This window comes from Artemia sp. Qi Xiang Cuo, chromosome 11 (assembly GCF_049724085.1).
Source record: "Artemia sp. Qi Xiang Cuo chromosome 11, ASM4972408v1, whole genome shotgun sequence".
Lineage (NCBI taxonomy): Eukaryota > Metazoa > Arthropoda > Branchiopoda > Anostraca > Artemiidae > Artemia > Artemia sp. Qi Xiang Cuo.
Genome location: NC_142804.1, coordinates 72527297 through 72542540, shown reverse-complemented (window position 1 = coordinate 72542540; position 15244 = coordinate 72527297). Strand labels below are relative to the sequence as shown.

At 34.8% G+C, this 15244-nt stretch overlaps 2 protein-coding genes across 2 annotated transcripts in view; one reads left to right on the top strand and one right to left on the bottom strand.

The window, feature by feature from the left end:
• The window catches only part of LOC148947321 (uncharacterized), a gene marked incomplete at its 5' end in the record, with an annotated part of 29456 nt that extends 20953 nt beyond the window's left edge, over window positions 1-8503 (bottom strand). Inside the window, one exon of the mRNA XM_089096571.1 lies at window positions 7942-8503. Coding sequence (XP_088952697.1) covers window positions 7942-8503 — 562 coding nt within the window. The remainder of the gene's footprint in view (window positions 1-7941) is intronic.
• Window positions 8504-11209: 2706 nt separating this feature from the next.
• Window positions 11210-12079, top strand: LOC148947320 (uncharacterized). The gene has a single exon (XM_089096570.1). It carries the CDS (start codon window positions 11210-11212, stop codon window positions 12077-12079), a length of 870 nt encoding a protein of 289 aa, XP_088952696.1.
• The last annotated feature ends 3165 nt before the right edge of the window (window positions 12080-15244 follow it).

Here is a 15244-nt window from a genome sequence, read left to right as displayed (position 1 = left end):
GCACATATATTATGCCCTGTTATACCGACAGCACAAGTATTCTTCCTATGGACTCCATGCCCATATATGGAGTCCCATCATGAACTCATGAGGTTAGGTTACGCAATCAACTTCTCAGAAATCCATTTCCCCTAGGGAGTCTATGCCCATATATGGGTGCGGAGTCAGAGTTAGACTCAATTGTAGATGGCAGCAATGGTGTCGTCTGGGAGGTTAGGTTAGGTTAGGTTACGCAATCAATTTCCTGGAAATCCATTTCCCCTGGAGATTCTATGCCCATATATGGTGTGGGGTCAGAGTTAGACTAAATTGTAGATGGCAGCATTGGTGCCGCGTGGGAGTCATTATGCCCTCCCTACTATTGGGTCGTCACTGAGGTCCTGAAAATCCTCAGGGACAAAGCCAGTTAAGTTACTAAAATGATGCTTTCCCGATTAAAAATAAATAAAAGAAAAATGGTGAAAAAATGAATTACTTTGAAGCTTAAAATTACATTTTGAGTTCTCTGTTGAAATAATAAAGATGAAGAATTATTGTTTTTTTGTTTTTTTTAGGACCGACAAAAACACTAGACGACATTGACGTATACTTTCGGAGGACAACCACCTCCCTCCTTCAGCGTTTCAATAAAAAGTTAAAAGCAAACACGTTAAGGAAACATGAAAGGAAACATTTTTAAACGGAAATTTGAAGGAAAACAACTCGAATAAAAATAAATGACGCGGAAGGCAACCGAAAAGAAAAACCATAAAAAACAAAATTGGAAAAATTATAAAAAGCAAATAACGCGGTGAACTAACACAAATAGCAAGCAAAAAATGAGCGGAATTTAAAAATTTAAAGCCAATAAACTTAATTTCAGAATCGAACCACTCGCCAATATCTACGATTTGCAATAAGCAATAGTATGGGCCCAGTACTAAAGAAGTGATTTATTCGGTAAAAAATCCTTTCATTATGCTTCCAAATGTTGTTTTGTTTCTTTTTCTTGTTGCTTTGCCACGTTGTTTGTATAAAGCTTATTTTACTAAAACTCTAAACACTTAAATAAAATGTTTGGGACATAAATTACATTTTAATTTCTTCTAGAGCCATACATTGGGGCATACCCTTGTAAAGTAAACAAGCAGAACAAAATGTACAATTATGATAGATAATGTGCAATCTCTTGTGCAAATGGAAATTCAAATTTTAGGCTTTAAACTAAGTTCTAAGATTGGTTTTAACAAAGAATCCAGCCGAAAGAAATTTTTATTTTCACTTTTATCTAGCAAAAAAAGGACAAGGACCAATTCGATGTGGTTGGGTACTTTCTTGAAAACTGGTAAATTTTGCAAAAATCTAGGAACTTGGAGGAATGCCAAATTAACAACATTTCTGTAGTGGTCCTCCTAAAAGATGCCATTTTCTAAGGTCTCTTTTTAAACACCTTTGATACTGTTTGGACACCTTTTTGAAAATGGATGCGTTTTTGAGAATATTATGCCTTATGATTTTATAAAAATGTTGCCTTTACAGGTCTACAATATAGCTACTGTATTGTAGTTAATATATTCATGAAAGAAAGGAAATTGTTATTTTCTTTATTTTTGACTCCGTATTGAACGGGGTCTTTAATATAGTTGCACATTTTATCCAAAGATCCACAGAAAGTACTAATATCCTTTTCTGATTTCCTTGGAAAAAGTTCCCGAGGCTACATCAGAAAAAACTTGGACGGGGTGGACATGACAGATATTGGCATGTCATTGATGGTGAGTTTATTTGTTTTAAAGTCCCGTGATGCTTTATCTTTCTTTGCTTGGAAAAATGCCAGATAAGATAATTTTATTTTGGAGTTGAGGTGCAAGTTAAATCTTAGTTTGATTTCAGATTTCTTGAGGCGTACTCCGATGCTCAGTAGGAACTAATGGGCCGAAGTGTCAAAGTTGGACGCATTTTGTTCGAGTTTGGCATAAATCTAACCTGAATTCTAATTACCGATTGAAGTCTTTCAATCAAAATTCCTGATCTTTTACCAAAACTCTTTTTAATTTTTATTCTTGGAATGTTGTTTGAATTCCATGACCAGTCTCTACTTAGAAACGTCAATTTCCGTAAGCTTTTACGGCCGTTTAGACTTTCCTTACGCTTTTATTGGGGTTAGTATTTTCCATAAGGTGTGATGTGGATTTTGACTTTTTTAAGTTTATAGGGAAGGGGGGGGGGGAGGGGGTCTACATTCAATTTTCGTTGGAATTATTGCAACGTACATTATATTAATTGACCCGATATTATAATGCTACTAGTTGTATGGAAAAGACGGAAAGTTATTCAAACCTTGTATCTGATTCAACCAAACGTAGTTTTGAATCGGTTTGTTATTCTTTAAATTTATTCTTTGTCATTGGAATCAGCAGAAATAGTTCTGAGCTTTTTGATTCAGGGGGGGGCACTAAATAAGGATATTTCTAAGATATAATGGAGATATTTATTTTTAATTTTTTTTTTTTTTATAGAAGCGCCCCTTGAACTATCCTATTTTTTAGAAGTCTTTTTAATAGATTCATGGCAGTAGTTTCTGGTTAATTGTAAATCCCCGAAATCCACTGAGAAATGAAATGAACAAAGCAGCTGTAACATGTACTACGAGCCCGACTATGTCATAGGTTACAGAAAAAAGGTTCTCACTTTATGACTACCTTATGTTTGTTTTGGTTTATTTTTCTTTTTTATGGTATATTGCTGTATCAATAATTGCGATTTATTACTAACACTGGGCTACGATTCCGTTATAACTTCTGACCAAATCCAACATTGATTAAAAGCTTATTGACAATTCCCTAATCTCTGTGCACTAAGCAAATGTTTTGGAAACAACTTCCGAGCAGTAAATGAATAGTCCTGTCATTTACTTTGCAAATGGCCCTTCCCTGAAAAATATGTATTCTAATTTTCAGACCTTATACATACCTAATGGGAATCATAGCTGAAATAATTGCTTTTAGTCGAAAATAAGAGTGATTTGGTACAACCTAATAGACCTCAAAGCTCAAATTAGCTGAAAACTACCCTTCTATATTAAGAATTGTCAAATTGAGGCGTTTCTGGTGGTTCGGCCTCGTACTCCGACCCCTTGTTCAAGATGAAATCGAAACGGTACTTCTCGCCATTGTCACAATAAGTATCCTTGTATCTGAACCCTAAAAATCAATTCCACAAAAAACTCAAGTTTTCATAACCGAAGCTTTTAGGAGTAATTATAAAATCTGATTTTAGCTGGCAACCAAACGCAGAAAAAATATGGCCATCTCGAAGGTGGCCATTCGCTTTCCCTCCTTAAACTTCTTAACAAATTTAACGTCACGATTAACCAAGGACTTAAAACGTGAAACAGGTACAAGTAACAATATGAAAAAACCTTTAGATAATATATGGTCAAATTTAACTAATTTCTTTCTGTTTCAGCTTCAAAACCTGCCAAGTCTTACTCAGAACAGAATCAAGAAGACTCTACAGCTACAACGACGGCATTCTCAATGAGACTTGAAGACTACGTTGGTCTTACGCATCTTATTTTCCTTTACCGGATTACGGAACGCCGGAAACGTCATTTGTAACGCCTTTCATATCACCATATTATATGCCAGCCGTCTTTATCCTACCATCAAGCGAGTCTTATGTTAAGGATCTTTGCTGAAGACAAATGTAAGTTTGACCTTTATTTATTCTACTGAAAATAGAAATAACATGAGATATATAAGATCAAGTCTCCGAATTACTCCATTAAGAAGTCAATTACACAGAGAAAGGGGGAAGGGGACATAGTCTTACCTGAAATCTCTAGATTTTTAGGATTGCTCCTGTAATTTCTTTTGTTTTCTATATATTTTGCCTATTTTTTTACACTTCTCGGAGTCTTGCTCCTCCCCATTACTTCTAGGACAAAATCTTGTTTATGTGCCTGCAATTAAAGTGTAACTTCATAATTGTAACTTCAACTTCATAAAGAACTCGATTGTATAACGTCACGTGATTGTTTTCAGAGCTGAAGATTAGTGATTGGTTTGGAATCGCGGACATTTGCCAATTGTATTGGTAGACATTGTGTCCAATGAATTGAGACATTGGTAGACTAATGAATAGGAATGTAATGTTCTGTTCGTCATAATCAGCTTGTCGAGTTTTAAAATAACTGCAACATTTTAAATACTATAAGTTTTATATCGATTTATTTCTATTTTATATATATTAAAAAGAAAAGAAAATCAGCTGACACTCTGTCGGGCATTTGGCTAATTTTGGGAACAAAGAGTCTGCGGGCAGTTTTATATCTATGTATTTCTACATATGTGTTTATTTTCTCAATTCTGCTAGCCTTTAATACCACTAGTATCGAAATCTTAAGGGTGAAGGATCCAAAGAAACTCTGCAAATGATAAATCTTGTTGGCCAATACTCCCTCAGGCAGTTTCGCATTAGACTCTTAAGGATCTTGGTCAACCCGCTGCGATTCTACTGAACTTTTCCAATAGGTAAAACTCAAAGTGTTGGAAAATATCTTAGTTCCCCCTGTTTGGCCTACAAGTCCAGTGGACATGACTCAACCCAAAAATCTCGGTCACCTTTATTTCAATTCCAGTGGGCTTTCACTGCAGGCAGAGCTCATACGATAAAAACCATCTAAGCTGCCCAAATGCCTGCAGGTCCTTTGGACATGGTCGGTCATAAATCTTTGAAGCCTTTTTGGGTCTCCAATTGCCTTCAATTGGCTCACAGAGCTGATAGACTATCAGTTTTATCAGTTCTTGATGCCTGTCAATACATATTGCACTTTCATTTTGAATATAACTGAGTCATGTCGAGTTAAATATTAGCAACGAAGCTTACGCAGCTTTCAACCTGATCAAACGTAACACAATAAGTATGAAACAAGACTTGCCAAAGAGTCGAGCAAAGGGATGAATGATAGAGGGAATGACAATTATCGGCTAAGGACCTCAGAGAGATCTTTAAAGTGTAAGATCTAGACCTAGACAAATAAATAAAAGATCTGCAAAGGAATGAAATTTAATTGCTGTGCAGCACTTCGATCCGAGTGTGCAAAAGATTCAAAGGGACTACTGAGAGCAAGAGCTTAAACTCTTTTTAAAAAATACTTTGGGAATTTCGGAGGTTGCCGAACCCCTGAGTCCCCCTTTTAAATGCGCCACTGTTCCCTACCAAACTTTTGAAAGTCCCCCAACTAAAGTATGTCGATAATTTTTGTTTTTGCTGATAAAATTTTGAAAAGTTGACTTGTTAAATCAGAACATAACAAGAAAACAAAATATGGACAAAAAACTTGTCCATCTTCACTAAGTTCTCATGTATTTCTAAAAGAAGGCAACATGGTAAATGGTTATGTTGCCCTACTTGTCATAATTACTGTGGTAAAAAATGTAAATACTTTTGTTCTTTTTATTTTTATTTTTAACTACCTTAAAGAGGAGTAGGGTTAAAGCCTCCATTAGCCCTCTAAGCCTTCTTGTTACTGCGGGAAAAAGATCATTAGAAACCATAAAACTTTTCTTCGAAAAACTTTTTTTTTCGGAAGGTTCTTTTTAATTAATTTTTATTCGTTTTTGATTGCAAAAAGTTTCAAATTTTTAAAAATTCCTTATTTCAAAACCAAACTTTAAAAAAAAATCAAATTTTCATCAATGTATTAAAACTGGTATCAAAGTAATAATATCAAAGTGAAAAAAGTATCAAAGTTTTGTTGTAACATTCATTATGCTGAATTGATTTTTTTCCAATGTATCTTGATCATACTTTGGAATTGTTTTGGTTTAAATAAAATTCCAGAACTACAACCAAGCACATATGGAGGATTTGATGCTAGAAGTTTCATATATATATATATATATATATATATATATATATATATATATATATATATATATATATATATATATATATATATATATATATATATATATATATATATATATATATATATATATATATATATATATATATATATATATATATATATATATATATATATATATATATATATATACATACATACATACATATATATATATATATATATATATATATATATATATATATATATATATATATATATATATATATATATATATATATATATATATATATATATATATATATATATATATATATTGGATGAAAAAAGTCACAACTTTCTGGGGTCTATTTACCTCAAGGTTCTCTTCCAATTCCTAAATGACTAATTATTAAGCTGCTAAATGTAGAATGTTTTCATTGATAAAGGGCTATAGAAGAGAGCAAGCAATTATTACGGAAATTCTTGCATTTTTCTATATTAATCGAAGCTGGGACGGGGACCCTAATTCAGAAGACGGCACAAAAGACAAGCACAAAAGATGTTTTAGTACCCTAATCTCTAACATTGGAAAACCTGTTATAGTGAACTATTCGAATATTTGCTCATTTGCCATTTGACTATATATTTTTTACCAACTTCATCAAACCCAAAAAATTTCAAGTGGTTCCTGGCCCTAGGTAGTTCCTTTGACATTGCTGACACTTTATTTTAGCAACCTGTATGAAAATAGTAAATTTTAATTTATTTCAACATCCCTTCAACATTTCCTGAAAATTTCACCTTAATACTGTTAGATTTACTAGTAATAATAGTAGTAGTAGTAGTAGTAGTAGCAGTATTAGAAGTATTAGAAACATTTCAAGTGGTTCCTGGCCCTAGGTAGTTCCTTTGACATTGCTGACACTTTATTTTCGCAACCTGTATGAACATAGTATATTTTAATTTATTTCAACATCCCTTCAACATTTCCTGAAAATTTCACCTTAATACTGTTAGATTTACTAGTAATAATAGTAGTGATAGTAGTATTAGTAGCAGCATTAGAAGTAGCAGCAGTAATAGTAATAGAACTGCAACTACTACTGCTAATTTCCTAATGTGACATCCGAGGGGGGGGGTGATATCCTAAGAGACATAGTTACTGGACTTTATAAATATGACAAACAAAGTGGAAATCTCGAAATTTCGATTCGATCTGTTTAGGGAATCGTTTTCGGGGGAGGGGGCTAGCTGCCCTTGTATCAATTTTGGCTCTTAAAAAGGGCACTAGACATTTGAATTTTTAATGGACTTTCTTAATGCTACCCACCCTTAAGGGCAACTACCGTGTGAATAAATTAGCAAAAAATTGTTCTAAAATTGACCAGCCAAGTGGGATCTAAAATAATGATAAAATATATTACTGGAGGATGTCTGATGCTCTTGAAACCAAAAATTAACAATTTTACCCCGTGTTAAAAGTACAACTAAAGAAGAAAAGGACAAGAAAAACCTTTCCCTAAATTAAGCTGAGGGCGTATTCAACATCCCCTCAAGTGTCATCACACTTGGCGTCAAGTGTTATCACACATGACGTCAACTGGATGTTGACGTCAAGTGTCAGCGGAAATAAATCCTATAAATATGGCCATCGGGTGACTCCAGTATTTTAGTTCGTGGGGGGAGGGCAAAAAACTTCTGGATGCATCAAAAATGTGTTTATACGCATTTAGTTTCTTTTTTTTTACGCCTCTGATAAGGCCAAACCTAGGCACCAAAGAACTTACTTGAGTTTTACCAAAAAACTTGCTCCTTTGAAGTATCTTACATTTAACCTTCTACCGCATCTTTTTCTTTGTACTACTCATTGTTTGTATAATTTAAAACATTTTGGTTCTTGGTACATTTATTTAATACCTTTCAACACAAATAAAATAAAGAAACATTTAATTTTAACTAATTCATTTCACAGGAATTCACTCTTGAGATATACTCCTGTCACTTTACTAGAATGTCTAAAAAATTCAATCTAATAGTTAGGATTAACATAATCGAATCCCTCAAATTCATCACCGCTAAGCTGTTGTACATACAATTATCCAGCTTACTTAAAGCAGTTAACTGTGGCTTTTCCTTTTTAAAGCTTTTATCGAAATTCTCTGCCTTTTTCTTATCACCAACTTTTGGTTTGAAAGGGGGTCTGAATTGTCTAGTTTCAATTTTTGACCAATCAATATCTTGGAATAAAAGATTAGTTCTTATGTAATCTTTTCCTTTTGGCCCACAGCCAAGTCTTTTAGTTGGATCTTTTGTGAGGAACCCTTCGCAAGTATCTTTGGCTTCTTTTGACATGAATATGGGAAAGGACATACTATTCTTAATGATTGCAGAAAAAAGTTTTAATGGAGTTTCGCCCCTGGAAGGTAGTATTCCTGTAAGCATTTGAAATAGAAGAACTCCATACGCCCACCAGTTAACAGATTTATCATACGGCTTTTGTAGTATCATCTCTGGTGCAAGGAAATAAGGGGTACCGCTCATTGAGTTGTTTTTTTTATCTCCTTGAATGCCAAGCTTACACATCCCAAAATCAGCAAGTTTTATGTGTCCGTCTTGATCCACCAGAACATTATCTAACTTCAGGTCACGGTAGATGACTCCTTGAGAATGTTAATATGCTTTTTTCAAAATGTTATTTCAAATTTCTTCAAAATGTTACTATAATTTTAATGTTTATTTTCAATATTAAGTACAAAAGAAAATATTTGTCATAAAATTGGTTTTCATTAAAGCACCAATGACGCAGTAGGTTTTAGACTTTTACAGTGAGAGAAGGAGGTCATACCCAAACTCTTGTTTGTGGTGATTGTTGTTCGTTTCAAGCTTGATTTGCATATATTGATTTGTGAACACATATTTAAACTGGTTTCTTTGAGCTTGAAAATATCATTAACTCAGTGATTACGGAAGTATCACAATACTGTAAAGGATTAAAGTTACAAGTGACTTTTTAATTGGATCTCACTTCATAATTATAGCATTGGTGGACGTGATTTTTGCAAGATATTGTTGGAAAGCGGGGGGATTTAATTGCCCCCCTTGCGAGTAAGTTTTCGTTTCCTGCTTAATTTTTAATTAGCTTTAGAAGATCCTGTCCACTAAAGATAAGTCAACTTTTGAGTTATTGGATTATTATTGTCATCATGGTACAGTTTCTGAAGGGAGATTTGGCGGTAGCTCAGTTCAAGGAATATCCCCTCTGGCCAGTCCGGATTGTTAGCATAACTAACCAAAAAGAGTCTACGCCTAAAATCATTGTTTTTTGCAACGGATCCCATGACTTTCAGACTGTGGTGGAAGCGAATCTTCTTTCATATAGTGGAAATTATGCAGAAGCTTCGAAAAAAAAACGGGTAAGGGCGTAAATCATGCTTTCCGTGAGTGTGAATCTTCTCCTGGTCTTTACTATCAGTCTCTGAAAAAGAAAACTGCAAAAGTCGTGGGTGCTGATTTAACTACTTCGAGCGAAACATCTGAAATCCTAAATCGGCTTAATTTAGCACAAGATGAAGTTACGAAGCTTAAATTTGGCTTAGTTAAAGAGATAGATAAAAAAGTTCAGGAAAAAGTTGTTTCCGTGACAGGAGTACCAGGCTCATCGCAACAAGCTACTCTGAACCCTGAACTGATTGTTTTGAAAATTTATGGTTCGATCACACTAGAATACAACGTAAAGTTTTAGAAAATAGAAAAACTGTTTTCATCGCTGTATAGCCAGATTCAGTCATTACAGCTTCGAGTGCCTACTATTGAGGAAAAGCTAAACAATTACGAACAGAAGCGTTTGCTTGATTCTTTATTTTTTGTCAGAGTGAAGCAGGACCCCGGACACGACCTGGGTACTACTGTTCTTGATATAGTAAAGAGAATGGGTGTAAATGTCCAAAAAGAACAGTTGTTGTCTGTGAACCGTTTTAGACTTCCGAACGCTGCCCGGAATATCCAGACACCTATGGCTTTTGCGCCAGTTCTCGTTATATTTGCAACTAAACATACCGCGTATAATATTTTCAGAGCGAAATCAAAGCTCGTGAAATCATGTGTGTTCGTCACTGAATATCTTATGAAAATGAAAACAGCGATTTTTGAAGGTGCGAGAAACAGATACAGTGTTAAAAACGTGTGGTCTGATCGTGGCCGTTTTTACAAACGTGAGCAGGGTGATAGCCACCCAACACGAATCTGCTCACTTGTAGACACTATTTAGTGTTTTAGTAAATGTTGATTATTTGTGTTTTTTGTTTGTTTTATTTGTTTTTTCTTTCTTTTTTTTTTTTTTAAGATTAAGAGAAATTATTTTATTTCCTTATTCATGTTGAATGATTTTTCTTCATTGAATAGATTTATGCGTAATCCACTCCGTATTGAAGATCATTTAGAGGCTCAAGTTGGAAGTGATGATTTGCCTATTATTAATTCAAAGCGTCTTCGTGAGAGTTTTTATATATTGCCGTCGCAAGTTAGGGGAGACATGTCACTGTGACTTTGCACGTGGAATTGGCACCTTACGACGGGGTATTTAGATGTTCTGCAGATGATTGAGATATCTTCCTCACAATTTGATATAATGGGTATTTGTGAAACTTTTTTGAGTTCTGACCAATCTTTCTCGGCTTTTGATTTTCCAGGATATGATTTTGAGGTAAGGGACCGATCAACTATGAACCGAGGAGGCCTGGGATTTTGATTAAGAAAAATATGAAGTATATGGTGCGGGAGGATTTGGGTGTATGGATAGAAGGTAAGATTGAAAGTTTTTGTTTGGAATTAGAAATTCAAAAAAGGAAAGTTTTAATTAGTGTGGTGTATAAGCCGCCCAGTGCACGCCTGGATGAGTTTGTAGCAGGTTTTAGTGAGTTGATGAGTTTGGCTTTTTCTACAAGCATGGATTTTCTTTGTATGGGTGATTTTAACTATAATCTTTTAGATCTTTCAGGTGATAATTTGGATTTTTTTTAATTATATGATTTCAAGTGACCTTTACACTTTAACTTGTCTACCAACCAGAATCTCTACTCACTCTGACCTTAATTGTTAACATCTTAGTGGGGCCTAGCGATTTAAGTCAAAGCTATCCGATACGATAGTATATCAAGTATCAGATCATATTCAGGTAATTGCTCATGTGACGTGTCTTAGAAAACGACGTATCCCAGCTAAAAAAATACTGACACGTGAGATGAAAAAGCAAAATTTGAATAGCTTTGCCGAGGAGTTAAGCTGTATCATGTGGGACTCAGTTCTGAGGATTCCTGATGAATCTTCTCTAGCGTAAAATCAGTTCATGTATATTTTCCAACCAATTTATGAGAAAACATGCCTCTTGCGCTTGACCAAACAAAAGAGGGACGATCCCCGCAAGTCGTTGATTACGGAGGCAATAATAGACATGATAAAAAAAGGAACTTGTTATATGAGCAATATCTTAATAGTCAGGATGACGCAGATTTTGCAGAGTTCAAGCGAATGAGAAATAAGGTGAACAGTATGAGAAGGCAAGCAAAGAAGAAGTATTTTCAAAAAATGTTTTCTGATAGTAAGAGAGATACCAAAGCCACATGGCAAGTTATTAATGAGTTTATGGGAAATCAGAAAAGTAGTCAGTCGCCTTGCATTGATATAAACGGAAGTTATGTGAGTGATAAGAATGTAGTCGCGAATTATTTTGGCCAGTTTTATTCTCAGGTTGGCTTGTCTGCTCAAGAGAGTGTAAGGTGTGACAGGGAAAATTTTCTTAGCGAGGAATTCGTGGACTCTCGTGGAGATACTGTTCAATTCCAGTTTGAAAAGTGCACAAGTGATGAAGTGAGTGAAAGAGTGAAAAATATAAAACCGCATTCTGCTGGAATAGATGGCGTGAATCTGAGAACTTTTAAAGCTGTGTTAATGTATATACTACCATGTATTCTCCATATTATTAATTTATCTATGGAAACGGGGACCTTTCCAGAAGCGTTGAAGCAAGCCAAAGTTATCCCGCTTTACAAAGGGGGTGCCAGGTCAGATGGCGGTAACTCGAGACCAATATCGATGCTGCCTTTATTGTCAAAAATTTTAGAAACACTTATTCATCGCCGTCTATATGACCATCTCTCGAAACATAGCCTACTCAGTGACACCCCCAATTCGGGTTCCGATAAGGTCATTCCACTAGCCATGCTGCCATTCATCTTGTTGATTTTGTAAATAATTGTTTAGTAAAAGGTGAAATCCCCCTAACAGTATTTTTTGATTTTAAGAAAGCATTTGACACGGTGGATTTTAAAATTTTATTGCAAAGATTAGAATGCTTAGGTGTTAAGGGATTGAGTTTGAAGTGGTTTGAAAGTTATTTGTGTGGGAGGTCTATTAAAGTGATGATTGATGATGCTATTTCTTCCCCTTATCAAGTATCGTGCGATGTGCCACAGGGATCGGTCCTTTGTCCACTTCTATATCCTGGTTTATGTGGATAGCAGGAGGTTTTGTATTCCAGATTGTTGCTTAACGTCATTCGCTGATGACACTGCAGTTACGTTTTCTGTCGTTGTTTGGATAGTCTTGTGTTGAAAGTGAATTGTGTTCTGAGAAATTTCCATGTTTTTACTAGTTTGAGATTGTTATCAGTTAATGTTACTAAGACTAATTTTATTGTATATTCTAGAGTAGGCAAGCCCAGTGATATTGATGGTATAATTCTGTTTAATAATAAGCCTGTAGTTCAAGTTCAAGAAATCCGGTACTTAGGTTTTTACATTGATTGTAATTTGTCGTGGAAACGCCACAGTGATGTTGTTGCCACAAAGATTGCACGTGGCCTTGGAGCGATTCGTCGTTTTAAAAATTTCTTACCTCAGAGAGTTTTATTGCTTTTATACCGTGCTTTGATCCACCCATATGCTTCGTATGGCTGTATGTTATGGGCAAGTAATTTTTATGTGAATTTTAAACGTGTTCAGACTCTTCAAAATAGAGCGATGCGTCTTATTGGTGGGTATGTTTAAGGTGTAAATAACACTTCAGCTTGCTTCAACAAGTTGCAAGTGTTGAATGTAGGACAGTTACGAGACTACCAAATAGGAATTTTTGCTTATCAATGCTGGAATGATGTTAGTCCAGAGGTTTTTCGTGGTTATTTTAATGACAATAGGTCTTTGCACCCTTATGAAAATTGTCATGCTAGTGATTTCATTGTTCCGAATAGAAGTGGAACCAGGGCCGGCTTCCATACTAGATTTTCAGGACCTAATGCGTGGAACTCTCTTCCGGAGAGCAATCTGGCGGCTGAGCACCTGGGGTTATTTAAAAATAAATTGAAAAAATATTTGTTAGGTCAAGATTCATAGTTTTTTTTTTTATATTATTTATGTTTATTATTATTATTATTATTAAATGAATTGATGAGAGATTGATTGATTTTTTTTTTGTTTTGTAGTGTTTGTATGTAATTTGTGTGGGTTGTTTTTTAGTGTATGTACCCGCCCAGTCGCAAGTGCTGTTTGGTATCTTTCTTGGGGCGGGTATTGGCATATTTGTTAAATGTATTTTTATGTTAAATAAAATGATATTGAATTGAAAAAATGAATTGAATATATTATTACTTGTTGTATGTTTTTGCTATGATTGTTTATTCCAATTTATTAATATAACAGTACAATATTTTACTATTATGCCGTCTAGCTGCATCTTCCAGATTCCCGGCAATTTTATCCATAACCTCTACTTCACGCCTCCTTAGTTCATATTTTAATGATTTCTCCACTTTCTATGAATTCTCTGTTTTCATATGGACTATCTCTCAGATAATTCTTATACATGCTCCTTCTCCTCGCTATTTAACATAAAGCATTTTTACTAGTATTCCTAGCTGCGTTCCTAAGTTTCTTCCCTAAGACACCATCAGCAACTTTAAAAAAATAACTTCTTTCAAAAATTATTCCATCCATCTTCTTCATTGGAAAATTTGTAACTATTCAATTTAGAATTTACTTTTCCTGGAAAGTTTCTCTCAAACTCTCATCCTGGAGTCTACCAACGTCAAAGCTTCCCGGCAGGTAGCTTCCCTTCCAAAATTCCAGCTGAAAATTAACCCTAAACAACATTAGCAGCTTTACAATCTAAAATCAAGATCCATCACCTTATTGGAGATAAAACATGCAAAGGGTTTGCAGCTCATTTGACGGTACGAGTGGCAATTTTGCGATTAAGGGAGACTTAAACCCGTAAAATGGATGCACAACATTCAGTGCCACTTATCTAGTATGCTATGCGACTTGCTCCATTTCACAAAGGTTGAACCTTTTGGAAATTAATTAAAAAAACTTTTTCCACAAAATAAGTTTTTCAAAGAAAAGTAAAGAACTCCATTAAATAAAAAATGAGCAAAAATAAAATCAAACAATCTACCAAGCGTAAAACTACCACAAATCAGCATCGATAAATAAATGAAACCCATAACGAACAGAAATTACAATAAATAACCGAGTCAAACTCAAAACTAGCAGAAATTAACATAAGTTGGGCTCAAAACCCCTATGCCTTCCCAAGGCCAGAACATAATTTGCACTTTACTGAAAAAAATATTGTGTTTTTACTTTTATAACTTTAATAAATTAAATCATATTAACATTTTGATTATTAAATATCAGTATATGTATATTAAACTGACAATGCACATTCATTGGTATTTTTGTTACGAAGTGCCTTCGATACGATGTGCTTTGGTCTAAACAACAACAACAAATAATACATTATACCCACATCGATCTTTACTATAAAAATGTCAAGCCTTCCAATCACTTTCGACTATTAAAACGGGCACTAGGCCTTTCAATTTGAAATCGAATGAGCCTTTTTTAGTTTCTACGACAACGCTTTCTATAAACACCTTATATGCCCCCAGGGCATAAATTACAACCCTTACCCTAAGGGCTGTGAGGGTGGTTGTCATCCTCTAAGAAATAATTTCCAGAACTTTCAACTACGTTATATAAAATCGCTATCTCGAAATTTTTATTGGATGTGTTTTGGGAAATGGTGGGTGTGAGAGGGGCGTTAGTCGCTCTTCAATCTCTTTCAACTATTAAAAAAGGCACTAGCCGTTTCAATTTCCAATCAAATGATCCCCTTTGAAGTTTGTACGACAACGCTTTCAGTAAAAAGCTTATATGCCCCAAGGGCTTAAATTACAACACTTGCCCTGAGGGCTGGGTAGGGCTGTCATCCTCAAAGACCTAATTTCCAGAACTTTCTACTACATTGAACAAAATAGCTATCTGAAAATTTTGATTGGATGTGTTTGGGGAAATGGTGGGCGTGAGAGGGGGGTTAGTTACCCTCCAATCACTTTCGACTATTGAGAAGGGCACTAGC